The sequence below is a fragment of the Ananas comosus genome, linkage group 1 (assembly GCF_001540865.1).
Source record: "Ananas comosus cultivar F153 linkage group 1, ASM154086v1, whole genome shotgun sequence".
NCBI lineage: Eukaryota > Viridiplantae > Streptophyta > Magnoliopsida > Poales > Bromeliaceae > Ananas > Ananas comosus.
In genome coordinates, this window is record NC_033621.1 from 4,815,706 (window position 1) to 4,840,106 (window position 24,401).

Sequence of the window (24,401 nt, forward strand, 5' to 3'; positions counted from 1 at the left end):
GACACAATGACATTCAACTTTAGAGCTAAGGGTCATTTGTGCATAAATTCCTTAGAGTTAAGGAACAGATTGAACTGAATATCCTTAGAGTTAAGGATTGATCATACTCGCTATAAGTCCTTACTCGAGGGTGGTTGTCCCGCCTCGGGCGATGCGCTTCGGAGTTTGTCATCACTGGGTTGGTGCTGTTCCCTAGAGGACGGTCCTAGCGGGAGGAAGCTGAGGGCCCGCGATCATGGATTTTGAGTTGGTGAGTTAATGAGGCGATACCCCTGGGTTAGCCTTGAGATTGAATGAAAGAGCAAGAACAAAGAATAAAGTACAAAGAACAAAGATCATGCATTCTTCATAAGTTATATTGAGCATCATTATTGATCGCATTGTTCAGGCATATTAGTTGTATTGTATAGTTGGCTACTTATCTGCTTATTCTTTCTATTATGCCTGAGTTAGACCTAGTGGAAAAGTCGGTGAAATTAGGACCGAACCCACTGGGAACTTCATTGTAGTTCTCACCCCACTATTTCCACAGAGCTGGGACCGAGCGAGCCGGCGAGTGACCACGGTAAAGGTATCGCGGCAGAGACAGTGACTACTCGAGTCGGGTTTACATTTTGTTAATAGCCTACCATGTATCTTCTTTCGTATTTGAAGATGTTTATGTATAAAGCAAATGAGAGAAAATAATGTAATGTTTCATTTTGAGCAAATGTAATGTGAAAGAGATGATGCAAAGAATGTAAAAGTTGAATGAAATGTATATGATCAAATTGAATCATAGTACTTGTGTAGTAGTTAGCTTCCTTTCTTTCACTCATGGCTATTGCTTACCCTTGTGTAAGCCGTTTGTGTATATTACCGCTAGTGTTTTTCTCTACTTGTAAATGCACAGGTGATGAGCCTTGGGCGGACAGGGGAAACTCTGTCCGTTCGGCGTCTGTTCGACGTGCCCGGGCCGGGCCAAATTGGTATCGGTCCCGGGGCGCGACAGATATTGTGACATTCTCTCAGTGTTTCCTTCTCTCAGTGTTTTCAAGCTTGGTGCTAGCTTATGTGTTGTATACTTTTAAAGAAAATGGTGATAGAAAAAAGGAATAAAAAGAAAAAAATTAGTCAAATTTGTTTTCAGTTGAGGTTTAAGTTGCTTATTATTTCTATGTCATATTTCTTATATTCCAGCTACTTTCTAGTGATTTATTTTGCATTAGTTTATGAATTTAAATATTATCTTGTGACTACTGCTTATCTCTGCACACGCTAAAATTATTTCTTCCCTAAAATGTTATCTCAGCTTTAAAAAGATCTTTCTACCTCCTCTTTGTTCTCACCCTTTTTTTTAAGATTAATGTTTGTTTTTTTACCTTTTTTCTCCTATTATTATTATGTTTGAGACATGATTTCTTCTTTTCTTTCTTTTTGTTATTTTTTTTAAAATTCAGTTGATTCTAATTACATTTCATTTGCTAATAATATTTTGCACTAATTTTGTTTGTGTCTGTCTTTCTTTAGTTTTTCTATTGCTAGAAAGTTTTCACTCCCCTATTATTTTTTATGGAAAAAATGACTAAACTCTACCAGACTTATATTTAGTTTAAATTTATACTCTAATGTTGTAGTTCTTTATTCTTTAGGCTCTGTTTGGTAATAGAATATCTAAGGAATAATGCATTCTATTCTTACTATTCTTCCAAACAAAAAAAAAAAGAATTGATAAGAATATTTAATTTTGGTCAAAATGGTTTATTCATTGCATTATCCCTGGGGCAATAAATGAAAAAGTAGCCTCATGAACCTCACCCACCTACCCCTGTTTTTCTCTTCTTTTTAATTTTTTCTTCCTTCCTCTCTTCTTTACTCCCACCTAACCCTAATCTCTTTGTTGAATACCTTTTTCTTACTCCTCTCCTCTTTACTCCTCAAGATGACAAAGAAGAAAAGTCTATATCCCTGGTCAGTGTAGATAAGTCACAATGGGGTGATGCCCTTCACACAACGATCACCGAGCAATTATGAAGTAATAGATAGGACTATGTAGTAATTAAAATTTATTTTTCTGAAAAATACTTGTCTTCGCAACTCCTACCCCTGTCACCCCCAATCACCGTCGACCGCCGTCTCTGCGGCCTCCCTGGTGTGTCCTAGGGCACAGGTGGCCGAGCCATACCACGCCACCACCTCCACCACCGTTCGTCGCCGCCTTCCCATCCTCTCAATCTCAAGTGAGTTCCCGTAGTCGACCCCATCCTTTCCGACCACCGCCAGCGTTGGAGCAAGCCAGTGAACCCAAGCCAAGCCCGAGTTGGCCTCGAGTTGGTACCGCACCCCGTCACCGCCTTCCGCCGCCGGTTAGCATGCGCAACGACCTCCCTCCAGTCGACTGCACCCCCTGCCGCCGGTGCACCCGCCGCCGAGCCACCGCCAGCCGGGCTTGGCCCTCTTTGCTCCCAGCCTGCCCAGTTAGGGATTTTTCCTTATGTTCTCACTGTTCCGGTGATTCATAGCTGATCTGACACCTCGGGAGGTGAGCACGCTGACCCCTGGACAGCACTGATCACAATACTCACCTGACTTGCTGTTGGAGAGGACAGCACTGATCACAATACTCACCTGACTTGCTATTGGAGAGGCCCGGATCATTGATTTCAGCCTTGTCGCTCTCGGTGTGCATTGTTCGCAGAACTTCAGCTTGCTTCCGCGCATTCCACAGCGATCCGCGGTGCTCCGGACAATGAGCACGGTCTCTACCTCGTCGAGACCTGTCAGCCAGTGTCTCAGCTGATCTTGAAGTACTCGGTTAGCGGTACAAAGCCCTAAAATTTCTTGTTTTGCATATATTATTATAATTATGAATAGTGGCTTTTATGCAATTTGTCACCTTGTAGCTGCTATGAGCAGCGTGTATGTGTGGAAGGTGACCTCTAGATTGATTGTCTAAGGTTCGAAACCTTTCGCGGAGACCGAATATTGGTCTCGATGCGCTTTTCGGCGAAATTCGCCGGCGGAATACAGTTTCAATTCGGATTTCATCCGATGCTGTTGGAATACGCTTGGTTTTGCTGCTGAGCCTTGTTGGCTGGTCGCCTACATCTTCTCAAGTGTTCGAAGATGATGGGTGTACAGCGAAGGGTCCCGGTGTCGAAATTGACACTTTCGAGAACCCGGATCGGAACGATTATCCGACAATAATCACTTCAACGTGATACCTTGTGGTTGCTGCTAGGACACCCAAAATGGTGTGTTTCGAGGCAGTGGGTGACTCCTGACATGAGTCGGTGACTTTCGGGACACTTCATGGGTCCCGACGGCGTCTCGATGTGATTTCCGAGACTTTCGGCGAGTTACGGAGATCGATTTTGCAAAATCGATTCCATGGGAAATCTTGGGATCTGTGAGTATTGTGTTTTGAGTCAGCAGGTTGGACTCTAACTCTGTGGACCCTTCGTAGGCTCGGTCGATGGTTCTGCACATCTTAAGGACATACACGTCAGAGATTCAAGTGGTAGTTCAATCCGAAGTCGGTCTAGTGGTGCACGTTTGGTGGCGTTCCCTCTGCCTTCTCTCTCTATATGCCTTGCATTACTTATGATTGTTGAGCCTAGCACTATATGACTTTATTGCATGTTGCTCTACTCAATTACTTTTACATTCGTTTATTATGATCTAGAAGTAGAGCGATTATTTACTGTACCCGTGGATTTGTGGCATCCATTGTGACCTAGTTGGTCGGTTCTATGACTCTCGTTGTTCGATGACCTATTCGGTCGGTATACCCTAAGGGGTTTGATTGTTGGCTACTTGCCAACTGCTATTGATCATATTTGCATCGATCGTCATTGCTCGTACGCATTTCACGTACACCAGTGGTTTGGCCACCGCAACGGTGTGTTCTTTTTCGAAAAAGCAGTCGGACTTCCGACCCATGAGCCCAGGAGCTTATGCTAGGGTTATATGCTATTTAAAGCAGCATGGCACTTACCTGAGGTCTTTAGATCGACATAGCGAATCTAGATTGCGTACTTTGGGACTATTGTCCGGTTGATGCAATTTACTTATAGTGGCGGTAGTTGTACATGTATCTTACTTCATCTTTTACTTTGCTACTGTATTACTTTTCACGGCTATACTTTTGGTTACCAATGAATACACTCGCCCTCGTCGGCTTGCGGTACCCACTAGGAGACCTTTTTTGGTTTCTCACCCCCCCTCCCCTCCCTAAAAAAAAAAAAATTTGGTGATCTTGGAGGTACAAGTCGGGACGAGGCGTGAGGCACGTATCTACCGAGCGTTAGAGGTCCCGGCTTGGTGGCATTTGGTTCTAGACTTGCCCTTTCTTTTTTATGAATAATTAGACTATTGTAGTTCATCTTGATTTGAATCGAAGGTGATTTCGTTTTGAGATTTCAAATAAAGTTATTATGGAAATCGTGTGTCACGCCTGGGACCCAGCGGAAGCCCGCCCGGTGCGTGTCCAGACCCGCCATATGCCCACAACATATAAGGCGTATACAACAATACAATAAATAAAACAAGGAAAGATAAAAACATCTAGTATGATATCAAAGCATAAATACAACTAATCTCTAGAGACAAATAGGAATGTAAAGCCAAACAACTATAATAATCCATAAAGTAATATATACATCTCACAATATCCACATGAATAAAACTAAGTACAAAAGTGGTGGTCTCTATACATTGGGTACAAAACGTCTCTTTCTCCAACTAACACAACATGAGAAATGACCACCTAGTAGAAATCTCCTGGCTAGTCTAGCTAGATGCGACCCCCTGCCGCAATCCCTAGTCTCTCCCGGAGTGAATGGCTCTGTAAACAAAAACGTCAACAAAATGGGAATGAGAACTATTAGTCAATAATTCCCAGTGGGTAAGCTACCGACATCAGCGAAATACACCACTAGGTCATGGAGGCATGAGTAGTATAATGTAACTAAAATAAGCAACATGTAAAATAAGCAAGTATTAATTTACTAAGCTACTATCCCTCTAATTAGTATGATATTCAACAAGTAATACTGCTATTCTATCATGAATGAGCAATGTCCAATGAGTCCACTAATATGCACTAAGCATGTCCACTGAATCCAACTAATATGCACTAAGCATGTCTAATGAATCCAACTAAAGCACACTATCTAGCAGTGATTGTCATATTAATTGTTTAAATGTCATTTTTCAATTCCAATCTAGGACCTACACAAGTATAGTCCTGCTTGCCCCGCCTAATGGCCCGTGATAGTCCAACATTCCTCGTCTAGGAATGAGCCTGTCCCACGTTGACCCAGTAGGCGCCCAATCCCGTGCGGGCGAGCTTATGTCACGTAGGCTAACTCCGAAGTGCCGGCTTGTAGGGAGCGACCCTCACAAGCATGTGCGAATGAGCACAATGGCAAGCAAGCGTGATCATCCATCTCAAGTCCACGGTCGTCATGTCTAAAACATAGTACAAGTACTAGCAACCCAAAGGTCTATCTCTATGTCATAGTATAAAGGTTTAACCGTTTACTGAGTCAAATTGTCACTTTATGACATTAATGTTCTCCATGTCTAGCACATGTCCTTGTTCATAAGCATGTAAAAGCTTGTTATTTTACTAAATATAACATGATTTCCAACATGGTATAAAGATGCCATTTTACATGCAAATTTACTATACAATTCTCTCTCTCTACTACATAGAGGCTATAATTATGACATGTAACACATAAGCTTTAAGCATTCAAAAATTTATTTTTGCTCTATCTAGCATGAATATACATGATTTTCCATCTTAAACCATAAGAAATAAGATAGGAGGAGTTCACCCATTTCGGCAAGGTCAAACCCACCGGATACCCCTCGAAACCTCTTTATTTGTGCGAACGAGGTTGTCCACAAGCCTCCTAGCTCCCTAACAAAAATTCCAAAAGGGTTAGAGGCTTCGAACGAACACTCCACGAAATCCTCAAAAAATCAACCCATAAATAGGTAGAAAAATACCTTAAGTGGTTGAGAACTCTTCCAAAATCCAAATGAAGGCTATGATGCTTCAATTCCAACCTTAAGGAAGGTGTTTAAACCAACAATTAAGCCTCATTGGTTCTACCAAGAGAAACCCTAAATAAAATCCTAGTTTTTCAAAACTAGCTTTTCATCCCAAAAATCCTCTCCAAGCACAATCAAAGGAAGCAATCAAAGCTACTAACCTCTTCTCAAGCTCCAAACCAAGCTAGAAGATGCTAGGGTTGGAGATCTTTCCTCAACAAAGCTCTAATCCTTCACTCCAAAACTTCTCCAAGGTCCAAGTAACAACACCCATGAAGAAGAAGCAAAAGGAGGAGATCAATCCATAAAATCTCTCAAGAAAAGGAGAAGAAATCAAGAGAAGGGAGAGGAGATGTTTACCTCTCTTCTCCTCAGGTTCCAGCACAAAAGAACTCCTCATGGGGGTGTGGGGGATTATATAGAGATGTAACAATCCCAAAAAGACCCCTCAAAAACAAGCAGTCTGCGAACTGCACTGCGTATCGGTATGCGAGCTAGAGTACCAGTGCCCGGCAGCCGAACGCGCAAACGCGAGCCTCTGTCAAGCGAGCAGCTTGCAGTGTACAGGTACCCGCGCGATGCAATACCGGTACTAAGCTCCAGTACCGGTACTCGGGCAAGTCAGTACCGATACTCTGCCTCACAGAGCTCAAACCCGAGAGCACCCCTCTCAATCGCGCGACAAGGTTCCGGTACCTCTCTGTGGTACCGGTACCCAGCACCTCAAAACTTGTAGTTTGGAGGTTTTGGTGCTAAGTACTCACCCTCGCTCTTCAAGACGCGAGTGAATAAGTCGGAACACAGTCTACTACCCTCAAACACACCAAGAGTAGTACTAAATACTATTCGAACACTAGAACCTTACAATTTGCTAAAGTTCAGTGTGCTACATTCTCCCCTCCTAAAAAGGAATTTCGTCCGCGAAATTAAAAATCAAATACCTCAAGATTCAATCTGAAAAAGATAGGGATAGCGCTCTTGCAGCGCGCTCTTCAACTCCCACGTGGCCTCGCGTTTATCATGGTTACTCCAAAGAACCTTCACATACAGAATATCACGATTCTGAAGTTTCTTCAGCTCGCGAGCCAACATCCTCATAGGTTGCTCTTCAAAGCTCAAGTTATCCCTTAGCTCCAACGGCATAGCATTCAAAACATGAGCTGGATCGAAGATATACTTCCGGAGTACCGAAACATGAAATACATTGTGTACTCCCGATAGGTTCGGCGATAGAGCAAGCCAATATGCTACCAGGCCCACACATTCTAAAACCTCATAAGGTCCAATAAACCGAGGGCTCAACTTTCCCCGTATGCCAAATCTTCTAATCCCCTTTGTCGGCGAAACCTTCAAGAATACATGATCTCTAACTTGGAACTCCAAATCTTGTCGACGCTTATCCGCATAGCTCTTTTGTCTACTTTGAGCTCCCATCAATCGCTCTCAAGGCGAACCTTACCTTCTGCTTCCTGGAGCACATCAGGGACTAAAGCCAATCTCTCACCAACTTCATTCCAATGAAGAGGCAATCTATATTTCCATCCATAGAGTGCTTCAAAATGTGCCATTTTGATGCTTGCTTGATAACTATTGGTATAAGCAATCTCTACCATAGGTAAGTGCTGTGACCATCCTCCCTAGAAGTCTATCACGCACGCTCGAAGCATATCCTCTAGAGTCTGAATAGTACGCTCAGCTTGCCCATCACTCTGAGGGTGGAAAGCAGTGCTAAAGTCCAATCGAGTGCCTAATGCATCCTGCAGACTCCTCCAAAAGTGTGATACAAATCGGGAATCTCGATCAAATACTAGAGAGGTAGGCACTCCGTGAAGTCGCACAATCTCATCCAAGTATAGTTGTGCGAGTCTCTCTCCTGTCCAAGTCGTGTGAATAGGAATAAAATGAGCCAATTTCGTCAACCTATCCACAATCACCCAAATAGCGTCATACCTGGCCTGTGAACGGGACAATCCCATTACAAAGTCCATGGTGATTTTCTCCCACTTCCACACGGGAATAGATAAATTTTGAAGTTTCCCCACGGGCAATTGGTGCTCAGCTTTCACCCGTTGACAAGTTAAACATCAAGCCACAAACTCGCCAACGTCTTTTTTCATTCTGGGCCACCAATACAATAGCTTGAAATCCTTGTACATCTTTGTACCTCCCAGATGTAGAGCATAAGGTGCACGGTGAGCTTCTAAAAAAATATCCTCTTTAATTTTCGATTCCGCCAATACACAGATCCGATCGCGAAACCACAATAATCCTCGATCATCCACAAGAAAGTCACCGGTGTAACCATTAACCATTTTTGCTCGAATCTTTTGCAACTCCACATAGTGACTTGCTATTCTTTAATCCTTTCCAATAAAGTAGGTTACACCACTAAAGCCATCAATCTCAAAGGTGTATCCGGAGCCACCACCTCCAACTCCAACTGTTTCATCTCTTCAATCAATGGTGGTTGCGAGGCTACAAGTATAGCCAAATTCTCCGTCGACTTTCGGCTCAATGCATCCGCCACCACGTTAGCTTTTTCCGAGTGGTAGAGAATCATCAAATTATAATCCTTGAGCAACTCTAGCCATCTACGCTGCCTCAAGTTCAGCTCCTTCTGAGTGAAAAGATATTTCAAACTCTTGTAATCCGTATATACTTCACACCGCTCGTCATAAAGATAATGACGCCATAACTTTAATGCAAAGACTACGGCCGTCAACTCCAAATCATGAGTAGGATAATTCTTTTCATATTCCTTCAATTGGTGAGAGACATACGCGATCATCTTTCCATCTTGCATCAAAACACATCCCAATCCATTAAAAGATGCATCACTATAAATCACATACCCTGCTCTAACAACTGGCAAGGTCAAGATCGGGGCGGTCGTCAACCGTTCTTTCAACTCTTGGAAGCTCCTCTCGCACGCATCATTCCATGCGAACTTAGTGCCCTTGTGCGTGAGCCGCGTAAGGGGAGTAGATAACTTAGCAAACCCCTCGACAAATCTCCGGTAGTAGCCGGCTACTCCAAGAAAACTCCGTATCTCTGTGACATTGGTCGGTCTAGGTCAATCCTTGATAACTTCAATCTTTCTAGGATCCACGGCTATACCAGATCTCGAGATCAAATGTCCCAAAAATGCCACTTCTCGAAACCAAAATTCGCACTTTCTCAACTTAGCAAAGAGCTTCTTTTCCCGAAGCATTTGAAGCACCAATCTCAAATGTCCTTCATAATCCTCGTTACTTTGGGAATAGATCAAAATGTCGTCGATAAACACCACGACGAATCTGTCTAGATAAGGCTTAAAAATAAGGTTAATTAGATCCATAAAAGCTGCCGAGGCATTAGTAAGCCCGAACGTCATGACGGTAAACTCATAATATCCATACTGTGTTCTATAAGCCGTCTTCGACACATCTTTAGGCATGATTTTCAACTGGTGGTATTTCGACAGCAAGTCGATCTTGGAATATTCCCTTGACCTTTGAAACTGATCAAATAAGTTGTCAATCCTCGGCAACGCGTACTTATTCTTGATCGTGACTTTATTAAGCTCACGATAGTTCACGCATAAGCGAAGTAATCCGTCCTTCTTCTTGACGAACAAATCGGTGCTTCCCAAGGCGAGACGCTCGGTTGAATAAAATCCTTATCCAACAAATCCTGCAGCTGTACCCTCAGCTCTTTTAATTCAGCGGGTGCTATCTTATAGGGCGCCTTCGAGATTGGGGTAGTGTGAGATCCCTGGTGTTTGGCTGTGGGGGCTTGTCGACAGCTCTGAAGAGTGTTGGGACAAGTCCGAGTCGCGTTGGCGTCAAATAGACGCAAAACGGACTCCGTGCGACGCGAGGGCAGCATTCAGCGAAGGAATCTGCGAAACAGCAGATTTTCCTGCTTGCTGTACCGGTACAAGTGTATGCTGTACCGGTACAACCAGCGCGGGGAATGCTTGCTGTACCGGTACAAGNTTTATGTACATAGTTGTTTAACTCGCCAGTGCGAGTAGTTTTGTATTTTGGATGCTAGCTATGTATATGAAACTCAGTTATTTAGTTGTTCTTGAGCAGCTCTATGCTACTGTTGTAGTATCGTTTTTCTACAGGTACTTTGACGCTTCGTATACAGGGAAAATTCCTTTGTATACGGCGGATTTGTCGACGTGCCCGGGGAATGTGATATCCGGGGCGTGACAGGTAGTCCCAGGGAAAAGATCTACCATAAACTCTATCTCCTTATCAAGTGGCATACGCGGTAGCTCCGCTGGAAACACATCACAAAAATCCCGTACCACCGGAATATCCTCAATCCTAGAGGTATCATCACTCCTCAATACAACACTAGCCAAAAGGGTACACAACCCCTTCTAATCAATTGCCTAGCTCACGAAGAGCTAATCATCATCGCAAATAGCGAGCTCTGACATCCCTTGAAGACCACTTCCTCCTGACCCCCAATTCTCTAAAAGTTACCGTTCGATTCTTGCAATCGATTGTGGCAAAATATTTGATAAGCCAATTCATACCCAGAACCACATCGATCTCTCCAAGCTTATGCAGCGCCAAAAGATCCACGGGCATAATCCAATCACCCACCCGAACAGGACAACTGAAGCAAAACTCCCGAATATTCAAAGTGTGGTCGGGTACAACAATATGTCTCGGATGCAACAAAGGTACAAATGGGATGCCATGCAACTCGGCAAACAGCCAATCTATGAATGAATGCGATGCACTGGTATCGAATAAAGCTCGAACTCTTTTGTCATTTAATAAAATGATACCTGCTACCACATGCTCGGCTGCAGCCGCCTCCTCGGTCTGGGCCGCGTACATGTGCCCTCTCGGAGTCTGTCGTGACCCCTCAGTCTGACACTGGACGAGTGGCCGCCCAGACTGGTAATGCATCGATGGAGTCCCCTGGCTAGAAGACGGTGAAGCCTGTGCCAACGCAGATGACGACACTGGTAGCGAACCCCTCGAGCAATCGGTCTGAAAATGGCCCTCCTGGCCACACAGATAGCACCTGCCCCTACGTCGTGTGCACTACTGTGGAGAATGAGGACCACCACAGATCACACAACGCGCAGCCTGGCGACTATCAAATCCTCCACACTGCGCGGACGAGCCACACCCTCGGGACTGGCTCCTCGGGTGTCTCGGCGGCCTCCTAGAGTGCATCTGGCTACTACTCCCAGCCGCTCGTCTCTTTCCTACCCTTGTCCATGCCTTCTCTTTGCTCTTGTACAGCCTCCGTGCCTTTCTCCACAATAAGTGCGCGGTTTATCACTTCCCGATACGTCTCCAGATTCAACGACTGGACGAAGCGAAAGATGGATGGTCGGAGAACTCTCACTCGTAAATACAGGCCTTGTCCTCATCATCCCTAATCACAAAGGGAAGACAGTGAAGGTGCCGGGAGAACTCGCACTCGTACTCGGCTACAGTCCGATCTCCTTTGCGCAAGTTGCGCAAATCCTTTTCCATCTGTCTCTTGACACTTTCCAAAAAATAAGTCGACAATAACAGCTCCTTGAACCGCTTCCACGTGATACCTGACAGATCCGTGTTGGGGTTATCCCGGATGTCTGCCCACCAACGGTAGGCCTCGCCATCTAGGTGGTGAGTGGCGAGCCAAACTCTGTCACGCTTCTCCACAAAAGTGTCGTAGAATAATTTCTCTATGTGCATGAGCCATTTCTCCACGATCCAGTGGTCGGCCTTCTCTCCATCGAAGATCCGAGGATTACACCTCCTGAACTCGTTGAGGCGATCCATGAGCTGGTCCCGCTCCTCTCCAACGACCATCATAGAGAAAACTGCCCCCGCCGGAGGCACCTGAACCGGTGGTGCCGCTACAACCTCCTCCCGGGGCTCAGCGATAGGTGTAGCTCTAAATTTACCGGGCACAGGAGACGACCCCCTCGCTATCACCTCCTTAACTGGCACGGGTGGTGGAGGATCCTGAGTCTCCTTAGAAGCTGTCTGCTGAAACAACAGATCCTCAAGTCGCTTCATCCGTGCCTCTTGCCGGCGAGCCGCATCGGCTTGTTGCTGAGCCGCCGCCGCCGCCTGCTGTGTCACCAAGTTCGTTAGAATAGAGAGTTGTGTCCTCAACTCACAGACCTCACTAGATCCAGAGGTAGCAGAGGTTTCCACCTCCTCAAAATTTGTCGCATTATCCTCTCCCCCTGACTTAGAGTGAGTCGTCGGCATCGCAAGCTATAACATCATAAAAGCGCAAGTTAGTAAAACCCACGCTATCAGAACCCTACTCAAAGGAAGCAACACTCCAAATCATGTGAAAGTAATGAAGTGTGCCTCACTACGAACTTCCGATGTTACGTTGTCGGCAGCCAACGTAACCCTCCGCGAAGTTAGAAGTTATACACTTCAATTAAACTCCAATATTTTAGAGTTAATTCAAAACCCAATCATAATAGTTTCGCTTACAAGTCAAATAGACCCCATCTCTCACGAGGCTATTTCCTATAGTCCAACCGGCCTAAAATTTGCTAGGTCCACTAAGACTCAAGCCTAGGCTCTGATACCAATATAATCTGTCACGCCCGAGACCCAGCAGAAGTCCGCCTGGTGCATGCCCAGATCCACGATATGCCTACAACATATAAGGCATCTACAACAATACAAAAAATAAAACAAGAAAAGATAAAACATCTAGTATGATATCAGAGCATAAATACAACTAATCTCTAGAGACAAATAGGAAAGTAACGCAAAACAACTATAATAATCCATAAAGTAATACATACATCTCACAATATCCACATGAATAAAACTAAGTACAAAAGTGGTGGTCTCTATACATCAGGTACAAAACGTCTCTCTCTCCAACTAACACAAAAGGAGAGATGACTACCTAGTAGAAATCTCCTGGCTAGTCTAGCTAGATGCGACCCCTGTTAGATGTATGCCCTAGAAGCCAACCAGGCCGACACATGTATTCTTTCTAGGACATAAATTTGTATTTGACTTTAAAATATTATGAATAAATTTGGATTCTTATTTTCATTCATGTTGTGTATGTGTCCATGAATCGTCCAAGGAATTAATAATATAATGACATATATTCTCAAGTGTTGAGAATTTGAGACATGTGTCATTAGTGGTTAATTTCTAAATGCTCCCGATCAATGGATCATCACGAGGACGGTGATTGATCCGGTAAGATTGGTGCATAGGTCGCTTCCCTTTTTGGGTAGACGGGTCTCGAGTCGACAGTGTGGGGACACTGAAGCGAATATGCAGGTGGTTGTTAGAGAACAAGGATACCGAGCATGACCAACGCGAGAAGTCACTTGGATGTCTACTCACTCGTCAGTGACTTACTCAATGTTGCAGTAGTGTGACTAGTCCTTTGACCTGCGGTACCTCGGCTATTCACAATGAGGTTATTGTAGTTTGACTGTACATACACTTGGTCCCTAGCTATTCGAGTCCTTGCGGTGCATGTTGGCTGCAGTAGGTTCATTGTAGGAATAGGGTGCGCACTTAGATGGAATCTATCTCCCTTGGTAGATAGGGGTGTTAGTCCTATGTGATTTATGAGAGCGAGTTTAAAAAACCTTGGCCAGGGCAGAGTTAATAGCGGAAAAGGGTTTACGATATTAGAAACTCGAGTCGAATAAATTTAACATATAACAGACGATGGGGTTTGACGAGTTATTCCATAACCTCCGTCTAGTCGGGACTCATGATAGAAGGATTGTATCACACGATAACTGCACCAAGAGGTTCAGTATTTCATTCTACTGGAATGCCACTACATGCTGCTAGGCATCACTGGTAAATTGTGAGACTCATGAGAATTATCTAGATGATCGATAATTCTCATTGGGTTGAGTTGGAATTGTTTCGATCCACTGAAAGGAGAAGTTTCAGTGATATTGTTGATAGTGATCAAAATACATCTCACTACCAGATAGAATAGAACCTATAGGGTCACACACATAAGAGGTTGTGATTGATCGGCTAGCTAGATAGCGATTATTGAATCGTCGGAGGACCTAATTGTCAATATGTTGATAATTGGACTAATTTATAATTGTTACAAATTAGTGGTATTAAAGTATAAATATTACAAGAGAGGACTTACTAATAGTTAGTAAATTATAAGAGGACTTATGTGCAAATGTTGCATTATTAATTTGATAAGATCAAATTAATAAAAAGTTCAAGTCGAATCAAATTAGGATTTGATCGATCTAACCAACTAAGAAAATGATAAATTTAAATCTAGATTTGTACTTATCCTTAATTGTTATTATATTATTAGAAAAACGATTATATTCCTCTATATGAGCCCAGAACAGCAAGCTGGCAGCTTCAGCCTACAAGGGTTCAATATAGAAATTAACCCAATTTTCAAGTCCAAATGCAGTGAAACTTCACACAACTCACCTCAAAAGGCTAAAGAGAAATTCCCCGGGTTCCTTACTAAATTTGAGCTCAAAATGATCACCAAAAAGCCTTCACACCAATTCGGACCCAACTTCTGGATGCCCAGAACCTGCATCTAGAACTTCAGCACTTAAGCAAAAATGCAACTCAGCTCAAAGCTAAGAATATCCACTTTGAATTCCTGTAGAGAAGGGTCTAAAACCTCAATGAATAAGTAGGGGATCACTCCATAACCAGTAATAGGCACGCCATCAAAATCTAGATTCAAAAATTTAAGATTTTGTATCAAAACCTCAAAAATCAACATATATAAGCTTAATTATCCAAATCTGAGTTAAAACTCACCTCTCAAATCTCAAATTCAGGTGGAAAAAGCTTCTAAACCAGTAAAGGATGATGGAAAACTAATTCCCACATCAAAAATCTAGCTCCCAAAGCATACGGATCCATAAACACCAAGAAAACCTCAATTTCAGCTCAAGAATACCAAAATCTCAAGAAAACAACAATTTGATCATACTAACCTCAATTACTTGCTGCTAAATTGGCTCCACACACTCTCCCATGAGTCCACAATCCTCCAAATCAAGTTTCATAGAATTCGGATGCTCCTAGACTGCACACGAGCCAAAACTCCAAAGATCGCTATTGGATATCTGCAGAATTATAAGCTTCCAAGGTCCAAAAGTGGAGTTGAGAGAGATTGGAGGGGTTATTTGCAAAAATGCAGGGTTTCCTGTGAAACAGAGGAGAAAAGGGTTCAAGAGGGTCGTCCAAATCCTTTTATAGAAGTAGGGGTTAGGTGCAATAAGCCTCAAGAACAACCTGTGCTAACTTGAACTACTGCAGGAAATCCAAGATTCGAACGCCCTAAACCCAGTTCTGGGCGTCCAGAACTTTCATCCTGCACGACTCAGTCCTCGGGTTCTCCGTCTGGCGGTCTGGTGTGCCCTAAAATGGTCTGGCGGATCTCACCTACCACACTCACGTGTCAAAAGGATCGATATTCACGAAGTGAACTTTCGGGCCCAACTTCTGAGCGCCCTAAACTAGGTCCGAAATGACTTCAGCATCTAATACAAAACAACACTCAGGATCTGGGCGCTCTAAACTATTTCTAAGTGCCCTAAACTGCCAAAACTTCAATCTTGGCTTATTTAAGTGCGTCGAGTCCGTTTTAGCATCCATTTCGTGCTAAAACGACTCCGACTCGTCCCGACACTCTACAGATGTGTCGACTAGTCGCTGATACTGTAGTCATTCCATTAACCAAACCCTAGGGACATTACAACAAAGCACCGATAGCAATCCGATTGCCCAACAGAGCCATCGGAGCGAGCTAATTGCCATTCGATCCGGTAAAAAGGAAATCATGGAAATCCTCATCGGAGGAGTCGCACACAAGAGAAAAGGAGTCCTCAGAGGAGTGAATGGGACACTTAGGAAAGAGATAGAAAAGCGAGGAGAGAGAGAGAAAGATAGGCATATAGGGAGGATGAGAGGGACAGAGTCGGTGAGAGAGAAGAGAGGGAGAGATGATGAGATCAAGGGGATGTTTAGAGAAGAAGTAGGGGTAGGGAAAGAGTGGAAGAAAGAGAGAAAGAAAGAGAGAGAGAGAGAGAGAGAGAGCCAGGAGGCAAAGCGAGAGAGAAAGAACTATCGGAGGAGTCAAGGGGGTGCCTAGAAAACGGTAGGCGCGCGAATAGGGGAGAAAGAAAGAAATAGTCGAAGAAAGAAAGAGAGAGAAAAGGAGAGGAGAGAGAAAGAGAGAGACAAGAGGCAAGCGAGAGAATGCCAGTGGCCAAAAAAAAAGAGTGCCAAGTAAACAAAAAAAAAAATGCCAAATAATAGATTGTATAGATAGATATGCAGGACTCGAATCCTGATTTTTTGGTTAGCCCATTGTAAGGCCCTAAAAATAATGAATTTCATTTTCATGTTTGAGTAGTGCTATGCTCTTCGAAACAAAGAGCATGGTGGTGCTAATCCGGGAGTTGATTCAGCTCACCAAATCAGGAAAAATAAACTCCTTTATGTTTAGAATATTAATTCACCAAATTCCAAATACAATGATACAAATAATCTATAAACCAGTGACTCTAAAATATATATTTATACTCCCTATCAATCAATCATAAAGAAAAAACCTTGTTTAAAAATAAATACTTTTGTCTTCTAATAATATTATCTTTTTATGTTCCTATTGTATTGACATCTATGATGCGGAGGCTTATAACTAGCTCGTACACGCGCTCACAAATGCCATCTGAGTTTGTTAACATATCAACAATATATAAAGGTAACATTATAGAAAATACATCACATTACAAGAAAAAAAATAAAAATCACTAGAGGTTTATTATTGGACAGAACTCATAATCCGTGCTATCTCCACTTGCAAAATAAGCACAGCTAGCATTTCTCTTAACTGGTCCCCAGCTGAAAGGGATTAAAAAGCAGAAGTGTTGAGTCATACATCTTCCAACAATAAATTGAAGTGAACGAGTCAAGAAATCCCTTACTTAGCTTGCACTCATTTGAGAATCAAGCAACTCAGTAAACATATATTTTTATGCACTGTTCTAGGCTATTGATTAGGTATCCATCCATAAGTAAATCCATACAAAAATTTGCTATTGTTCTAACTCATTCTAAGATATCCCTTAATTCAGGAACAACAAGAAAAAAGTAATGTCCCAACCCCCAGAAATTTAGTTCCCAAGAGAAACGCCACCTTAGAAAAGTCCTCCTGAAAAGTCATGTACACATGAAGGAATTAAAATGCCAACACCTACTGATCAACTATCTGGATATACTAATAGCAAACACTGAAGATCTCATAAAAAGTAAATGGACAGATGATCATGTTCGAAACAACTGCAGCACATCTACCAGACTTTCTTATTAACCTCGTCACTTGTTCTCGATTCACAGATAGATAACTGTTCCCAGTTAGAGAACAGTTCAAGTTCATACCGAAGACACAAGTTGGTGCTAACTCTAGCAGTAAACGATGTGAAATAGCTAGGTGAGCACAACCCCCAACTAAATATTACCACAATTTCAAATTAGAAGAAGAGAGAACCTTCGTGTCATCACAGGACAAATTAATACGACCATCTACATTCCAATCCATAGCCTTGATTAGCAATATGGAGAAGTAAGTTTGACTAAAAATCACGACAGCATGCTATGAGTATGCTTATTAGTATAGGCACGGAAGGACATATGTAAACGTAAGTGAACATAACATGTCAATTCATGTTACCATGACATATGATGCATTTATGACTGATTTGTTTCTTTAAGCTCGAACTTCCCAATCACAGATAAGACTCCAAATAATAAATACCACAGCCCATTGTTAAGCTACCAGCAAATGTTCACTCTTTTTTGACAAAAAAAAACCCTGTCCGCCAATCATATTCTCAGACAGAAGGCAAAAAGCCGAAGTGTAAACTTAGTCCACATTTGAATTCCACTTATGTTTCTTTTGTCTTCTTAAATTCAAGATTCTATGTGATTAAATGTTATGGTAGACAGAATTGACTCATTGATTAGCTTTCTAACTCAGCTTTTTTCTTTTCAGGAGAACAAGAATGATAAGAAGTTTCTTCTTAATTTTTTGTTTCTTGTCGACAAACAAACAAACAAACAAACAAACAACATACATACATATGACAACAGCCGCATAAAATCTGACAACAGAAGAAAAGGTAAGTTCTACAATACAGGGCCTTAATAATTGGGTAAAGCTTCCTATATTACTTCTGCCAGATGTTCCAGTAACAAGTAACTACAGAAGAGTTGTTAAGGATAACCTGGAAGCACAATACTTTAACAACAAATCCAATTGAAAAACCTTAGATGAAGATATCTTGCATGAAATGATTAAGCACTTCCTTTCTATGGTAACTATTATGACCTCCACAAGTCCTCACGAGAAAGCAGGTTTTCTTCGGCTCTCAAAAGTTATTTTTCTTTGATAGATTCTACAACTGATCATCATACTTCTAACATTTAACCAACAATCTTTTTACCACCAGAGGTCAAATCTTCCGATTTCAAGCAATGAAAATTACACATGGAATACAAGCATAATTCTCATGACATGCAATAGTTCAGTATGCAGTCATTCTATAAGATGAAACATACACATTAAGATCTTAAGATAACCTCACTGGAAAGTACAATGTATCCCTTTTTAGTTAGACCCTACTATTAATGTAGAGCATGTTTTGAAGAGGATGAACAGATAAAACAGTATGTCAGGATGAAGCTCTTATCTCCAAATCAATTAATAAAACAATCAAGGTAATTCTACCCACGAGTTGCATTGTTTCGAAGTAGGCCTAAGGTTTTTCTATCTATTCCTCTCCTATTATTCGATCACATTATTAGTATACCAAAAGAATATCCTCCAAAAATCAATTCCACCAAAACTCCCCATTAACGCGTATAATTCATCTGGACTAGTTGAATAAGAAATCAAATTGACTTCAACTCTACTTTGAGGTTTGAAAGCTTCAAAGTGTACTGTCACATCCAAGAACCTTATGTATATCACTAGAGGAAATTGCCAAACTTCAACAATGACAATACTCAGCAATTATCTCTTATCACAAACCCATATACATAACTAGAATGCTAGACAGCATTTAACATCAGTTAATAAGAAACAAAATATTATAGAAGTACATTTTCCTGGCTTGTCTGATCATGATAAACAATCTAAGGAAAAAGGACGAAAATAATATCCGTAAAATTGGAATATTAATACCAACAAATTCCTGAAGACATAAACAATCAACTAGATAGTATACAGGACAGAGAGTTTTGTAAGAGAAAATATAGACAAGTTTAACTGATTTATATAACAAACAGGATTGCATCACACTGAATATTAGGAAAGCCACAAAGAGGGAGGCGAATTCAGTTTCTGGCAACATGAAAAGCATTCCTTGGATTTTACAGTAGTTATGAAAACAAGTCAAACACTTTGGCAAACTATAAAACTGCAAAAGCATCTCAGTAAAAAAAAAAAAAAAAAAAAGGAACACAGAGTAACCAGCACACAAAGTTATCTACTCTTTATAAGATGTCAATCAAGAAATGATCATTGGTAACTATATATCAAATATGACTATCACGGCATAAGCTTTCCATAACATTTCTCTTTGCAATTTGCCATCGGCACTAAGTTAAATGCTTAATTATCTAACAAAAAACAGATTCGCTAGATAGACAGTTGAGTACCATATGCATTTCCGACTAACGAACTTCATAATTCGCAACAATCTGCCCTACTAACTCTTTAAACAGGGAAAGCCTTCTCCATTGAGAAGAAATAGTCTCCATGCTAATTCATACACCACCAGGTTTACCGAAATCCACAGAAAACGAATGCTAACAAGTAACTGCAACACAAATTCAACCTTGCTTCCATATGTCTTCGTCAAATACATTTCTTGCTTTCAAAGAACCAACAGTAAACAGTGGAGGTTAAAATCTACCATATGCATGCAAAAAATGCAATCATTCTTCTATATGTTGATAAGGAGAGCATTAGTAAAAAGAACAGAATAAGAACTCTCTCGGAAACAAAAGGAAATTAAATTAGAGATCAGAACACAAGATAACTCAGATTAAATTAGAGATCAGAACACAAGATAACACCTTTCCACCGAATTCATCACATCTGCATTCTTCCACAACAAAGCAAAGCACACCACAAAGCCAACCCTACCACATTCTACAATTACAAGCACCGAAGTTATAAACCCGCCATTGATCCTTCGATTCCTCTTCTTAAATTAGAGCAACACAAAACACATAAACACCAAGTTAGCATTACAGAAATCTAAAATCCCGATCACACAAACCCGACCTCCGCGAACTGCGGCCTCACCTTGGGAGGCCTGCCACGCGGCCTCTTGGCCCCGGCGCCGTCCTCCGCCGTTTCTGCCGCCTCGGTCGACGCGGCGCCGTTCTTCGGGGGCCGGCCCCGGGGCCTCGACACCTTGGCGGGGGCGAGCGGGTCCCGCGGCTTCGGGGGCCGGCCGCGGGGCCGCCGAGGGCCGGGGGCCTTCGGCTTCGGCGGCCGCCCGCGGCCGCGCCTCGGCGGCGCCCCGGCGTCATCGGCGGCGGCGGAGGGCGCGTAGTTCCCGTTGGGCATTCGGACGATCTCCCCGTCCTCGACCATGCGGGCGAGGTGCGCCCCGAGCGAGGCGTCGTGCGACGGGGACAGATCGCCGCCACGCGCCGCGTCGACGTGCTTCGAGATCGCGGATCTGGGTAAGCCCTCCGCTCCGTCTAGGGTTGAGGTCGCGAGCGCGTCCATTATCATCTGCGCGAGACAGAGACGGAGAGGGGGTTACGGATTCGCAGATTAGGGTTAGGGTTTAGAGATTTAGAGAGAGGGAGAGGGAGCTAGAGGGAGAGAGGAAGAAAAAGACCTGGGGATAGGAGCCTGGATGCGGAGAAGCAGCTTCGTCAGTGGGAGTGGAAGTAGCCATTGAGAGGGATTGAGAGAGAGAGAGAGAGAGAGAGAGAGAGAGGGGTGTGTTGGTGCTGGGCGTAAGTGACGAGGAAGGGAAAGGGTGGTGGAGTCCGTGGGGTTGGGAGTTGCGACAGCTGAAACTAAAACGGGGTTGGACGCGCGTGCGGGCCTAAACACGATCTTGCCGACTGCTGACCTTCCGGTGGACAATCGATCAGATCCTGTGCGCTAATCCAGACAGAACATTTATTTCGGCTAAACCTGTTCTGCCACGTCAGCAGTAAATTGGACCAGTTAAAATGCGAATGGATTGCATGTCAACATTAATTAAATTTTTTTTTTTTGGGTAAATTATAATGATCCTCCATAAAATTTTATTTGGATTACCAAATTTTAATTTCTTTCCACCAAAGTACTGAATTTTAATTTTAATTTTACTTAAATTACTGTTGAGTTTTAATTAAATTACTGTTCAAATTCTAATTAATTTTCTCAAGAGATTATGATGAGATGTAATTTAGAAAATAAGAAATGACATGAATTAAACTTTTTATATTTTTTTTTAGAAATAAACTTAGTTGGAAATATGAATCAACTAGAATTCGAACTTGGAATCTCGGATATCAATTATCAAATTCTTTATCACTTGCGTTAAAAACGGTCAGCAACGGAAATATTATTTCAAAATTATTATCATTCGATTGCTATATTAGTTGGAAAGTTGATTTAATAACTGAATTAACAGTTAGATATTCTCCAAGTGAACATTAATTATCATTTTATCTCTAGAACATAATGTGATAGTTAAAATATCTATGGCTTTACTATTTTGTTTGAGAAAATTATAAAAATTCAATAAACTTTGCCTGATTAAAATATAATTAAAGTTTAATGACTTAATTAAAATAAATAAAATTCAGTGACCTGAAATTAAAAAAAAAAAAAAAGGCCTAAAAGTTAGCCACTTGCGTCATTTATCCTTTTTTTCTTTACTCAACAATTGGTGTACGTATAATACAACAGTATTCTGTTGCTGTTTGAAAACCTAGCCCTCAAGTTCTTACTTTTTTATTTTTTATATAGCTAAGAGCAAACATTTGTTTTACCCTAAAAATACAAGATTTACAGAATAAAAATATTGCTACACTTATGCGTAGCTATGCACACATAAAAAATCATAGCATTCTTGCGAATAATGGAGTTGTCATAAAATTCATGCAAATAAGCATAAATTGTGTGGATCTTTCATCATCTTAACCAAAAAAAACTTTCTAACTTTACCTACAAATATGAGTTGTGAGAGAGTATTTTTCAAAGAATGTATGATATATTATAAAACTCTATTTTGCATGTCCAAACAGCTCTTTATTAAAAAACAATAGAAAAACTTCAAATATCGTCACTGTGGTTTTGCACTTTCTCATTTTAATACTATGCGGTTTAAAATATATCATTTTAATATCACATAGTTCAATTTTTTTTTTCTTTTCGTTATTCATTTTGTTAATTTTTCTATTAAATCAGTGACAAAATTAAAACTATAGGGTACTAAAGTGAAAATTCGGTGATCCATAAAATACTAAAATGAATATTCAATAAATCATAAGTGAAGTATCCGAAGTTTTTTGTATATGATTTAAAGAGTTAACGAAAGTACTGTCGTAAAGAGAAAAATAAAACCACGGGGTACTAAAGTGATACACTTTAAACTATGAAGTATTAAAATAAAAAAAATGTGAAACAACGGAGGTGGTATTTAAAATCTACCCAAAAATTATCTGTCGTACTTGAAAACTCTATTTACTATAAAACGTAGTGGATCGATATGATCATGTAAGCACTATTTGGTAAAGGCGAAGTAGGTCACCTCTTTGTAGAACTGGGGCTGAGTATACCCGTGAGCAATGCTATTGGCTTAACATAGCTCGAGTGGTGCTTTTGTCACGCCCCGTGCCCTGCCTATTTGGTCGGGTTCGGGCACGCCAACAGACCACCGAACGGACATGGTTTTCCTGTACCGCGGACAGAGTCTCCCCTGTACGTCCAAGGCGTCGCAATCGATACATTTCACGATGTTCCAACCAGGAACCGAATTCAACCAAAGATTACATAAGGAAGTATTAAAAACATAAAACAACTAAGTTATTACAACATTCATCTTAAGTGTATTTTACATCACAATTTTTTTTTACAATCAACTTCCAAAATACAATCTAGTTAACACAATTATTACAAGTTTGATACATTTGTGTTCTTTGTCTTCAAACCCCTAAGTTAGACCACCTTGGGGTACCGCTATCTCAGTCTCGGGGTAGGGCCGCTATCTACGGAGCTACGCCCTTGCCTTGCGCTGCCGCATCGCTCACGTGCGAACCTGTAACACCCCAAAACAACGTGGGGTGAGAACCAACTCCATGGTTCCAAGTGGGTACGGCCACCCAAGAGAAAATCTCAACCAATAGGTCTAAGGAGGCACTGAAACATGTTAGTCCAACAGATATATATACGAATAAAGAAAAACATGCTATGCCTCACAATATGCAATATGCAAATCCTGTATCTCATGCAAGTAGATTAAATGATTCTACTTCATATTATTAGCCATTCTTTACTTATAGCCGTTTTTACTTTATTAGCTATTCTTTACTCTTAGCTATTCTTTATTCTTAACTATTCTTTATTCTTTACTAAGGGTACTCACACCTTAGTCATATTATACTTATTTGTCATTCTTTCCTAAGGTTACTCTTACCTTAGTCATACTATGCCACTCGACTTGGTCTTGAGTCAATCAACTGCGGATAATCCGCGCTCTGTCGGCTCGAGGTGAAGGAACTCTCGCATGCATCTCAGCCTACCACAACCAGCCGCACTCTATGACTGAGCCACCCGGCGGCGAAATCGTCGCACATACGCCACGACAAAGGCTCAAGTCAAGCGGTGGTACAATCCACAAACCGGCATAACCATTCGGCGGCGAAATCGTCGCACACGTCACGTCAATGGTTAGCCCCAGACGGCGAAATCGTCGCACACGCCCAACACCACTTTGGGTGTTCCAAAAGCTCTGGGATTCCGGAATCCATTTCACATAACTGAAGGGTTGGTCTTAACCCTATAGTATCAACCTATCTAGGCCCAATGTCCTTTCCATCCTAGGTTCATTTGACTCTAGGTTTAACACTTTTATCACATAACCTAGGTTACTTTAACTCTAGATTCGTTATCTTTATCTCACAACCTAGGTTGACTTAACTCTAGGTTTAATCTCAACCTATGTTCTCTAACATTAGGTTCCTATGTTCTCTAACATTAGGTTTGATACCACTCTTGTACGACCTATATTTATTAACACTAGGTTCGATGCCACACTTGTTCAACCTATGTTTATTAACACTAGGTTCGATGCCACACTTGTTCAACCTATGTTTATT

The 24,401-nt window shown here is 41.8% G+C and overlaps 2 protein-coding genes across 2 annotated transcripts; both read right to left on the reverse strand.

The window, feature by feature from the left end:
- Window positions 6,985–7,655, reverse strand: LOC109717940. Its single transcript, XM_020243906.1, has 2 exons — window positions 7,502–7,655; window positions 6,985–7,202 (listed from the first exon to the last, which is right to left on the reverse strand). Exons 1-2 carry the CDS (start codon window positions 7,653–7,655, stop codon window positions 6,985–6,987), a joined length of 372 nt encoding a protein of 123 aa, XP_020099495.1.
- Window positions 20,085–21,161, reverse strand: LOC109708072 (HMG-Y-related protein A-like). The gene is made up of 2 exons (XM_020229665.1): window positions 20,924–21,161; window positions 20,085–20,814 (listed from the first exon to the last, which is right to left on the reverse strand). The coding sequence occupies exons 1-2, from the start codon at window positions 20,981–20,983 to the stop codon at window positions 20,341–20,343; spliced, it is 534 nt and encodes a 177-aa protein (XP_020085254.1). The 5' UTR covers window positions 20,984–21,161; the 3' UTR covers window positions 20,085–20,340.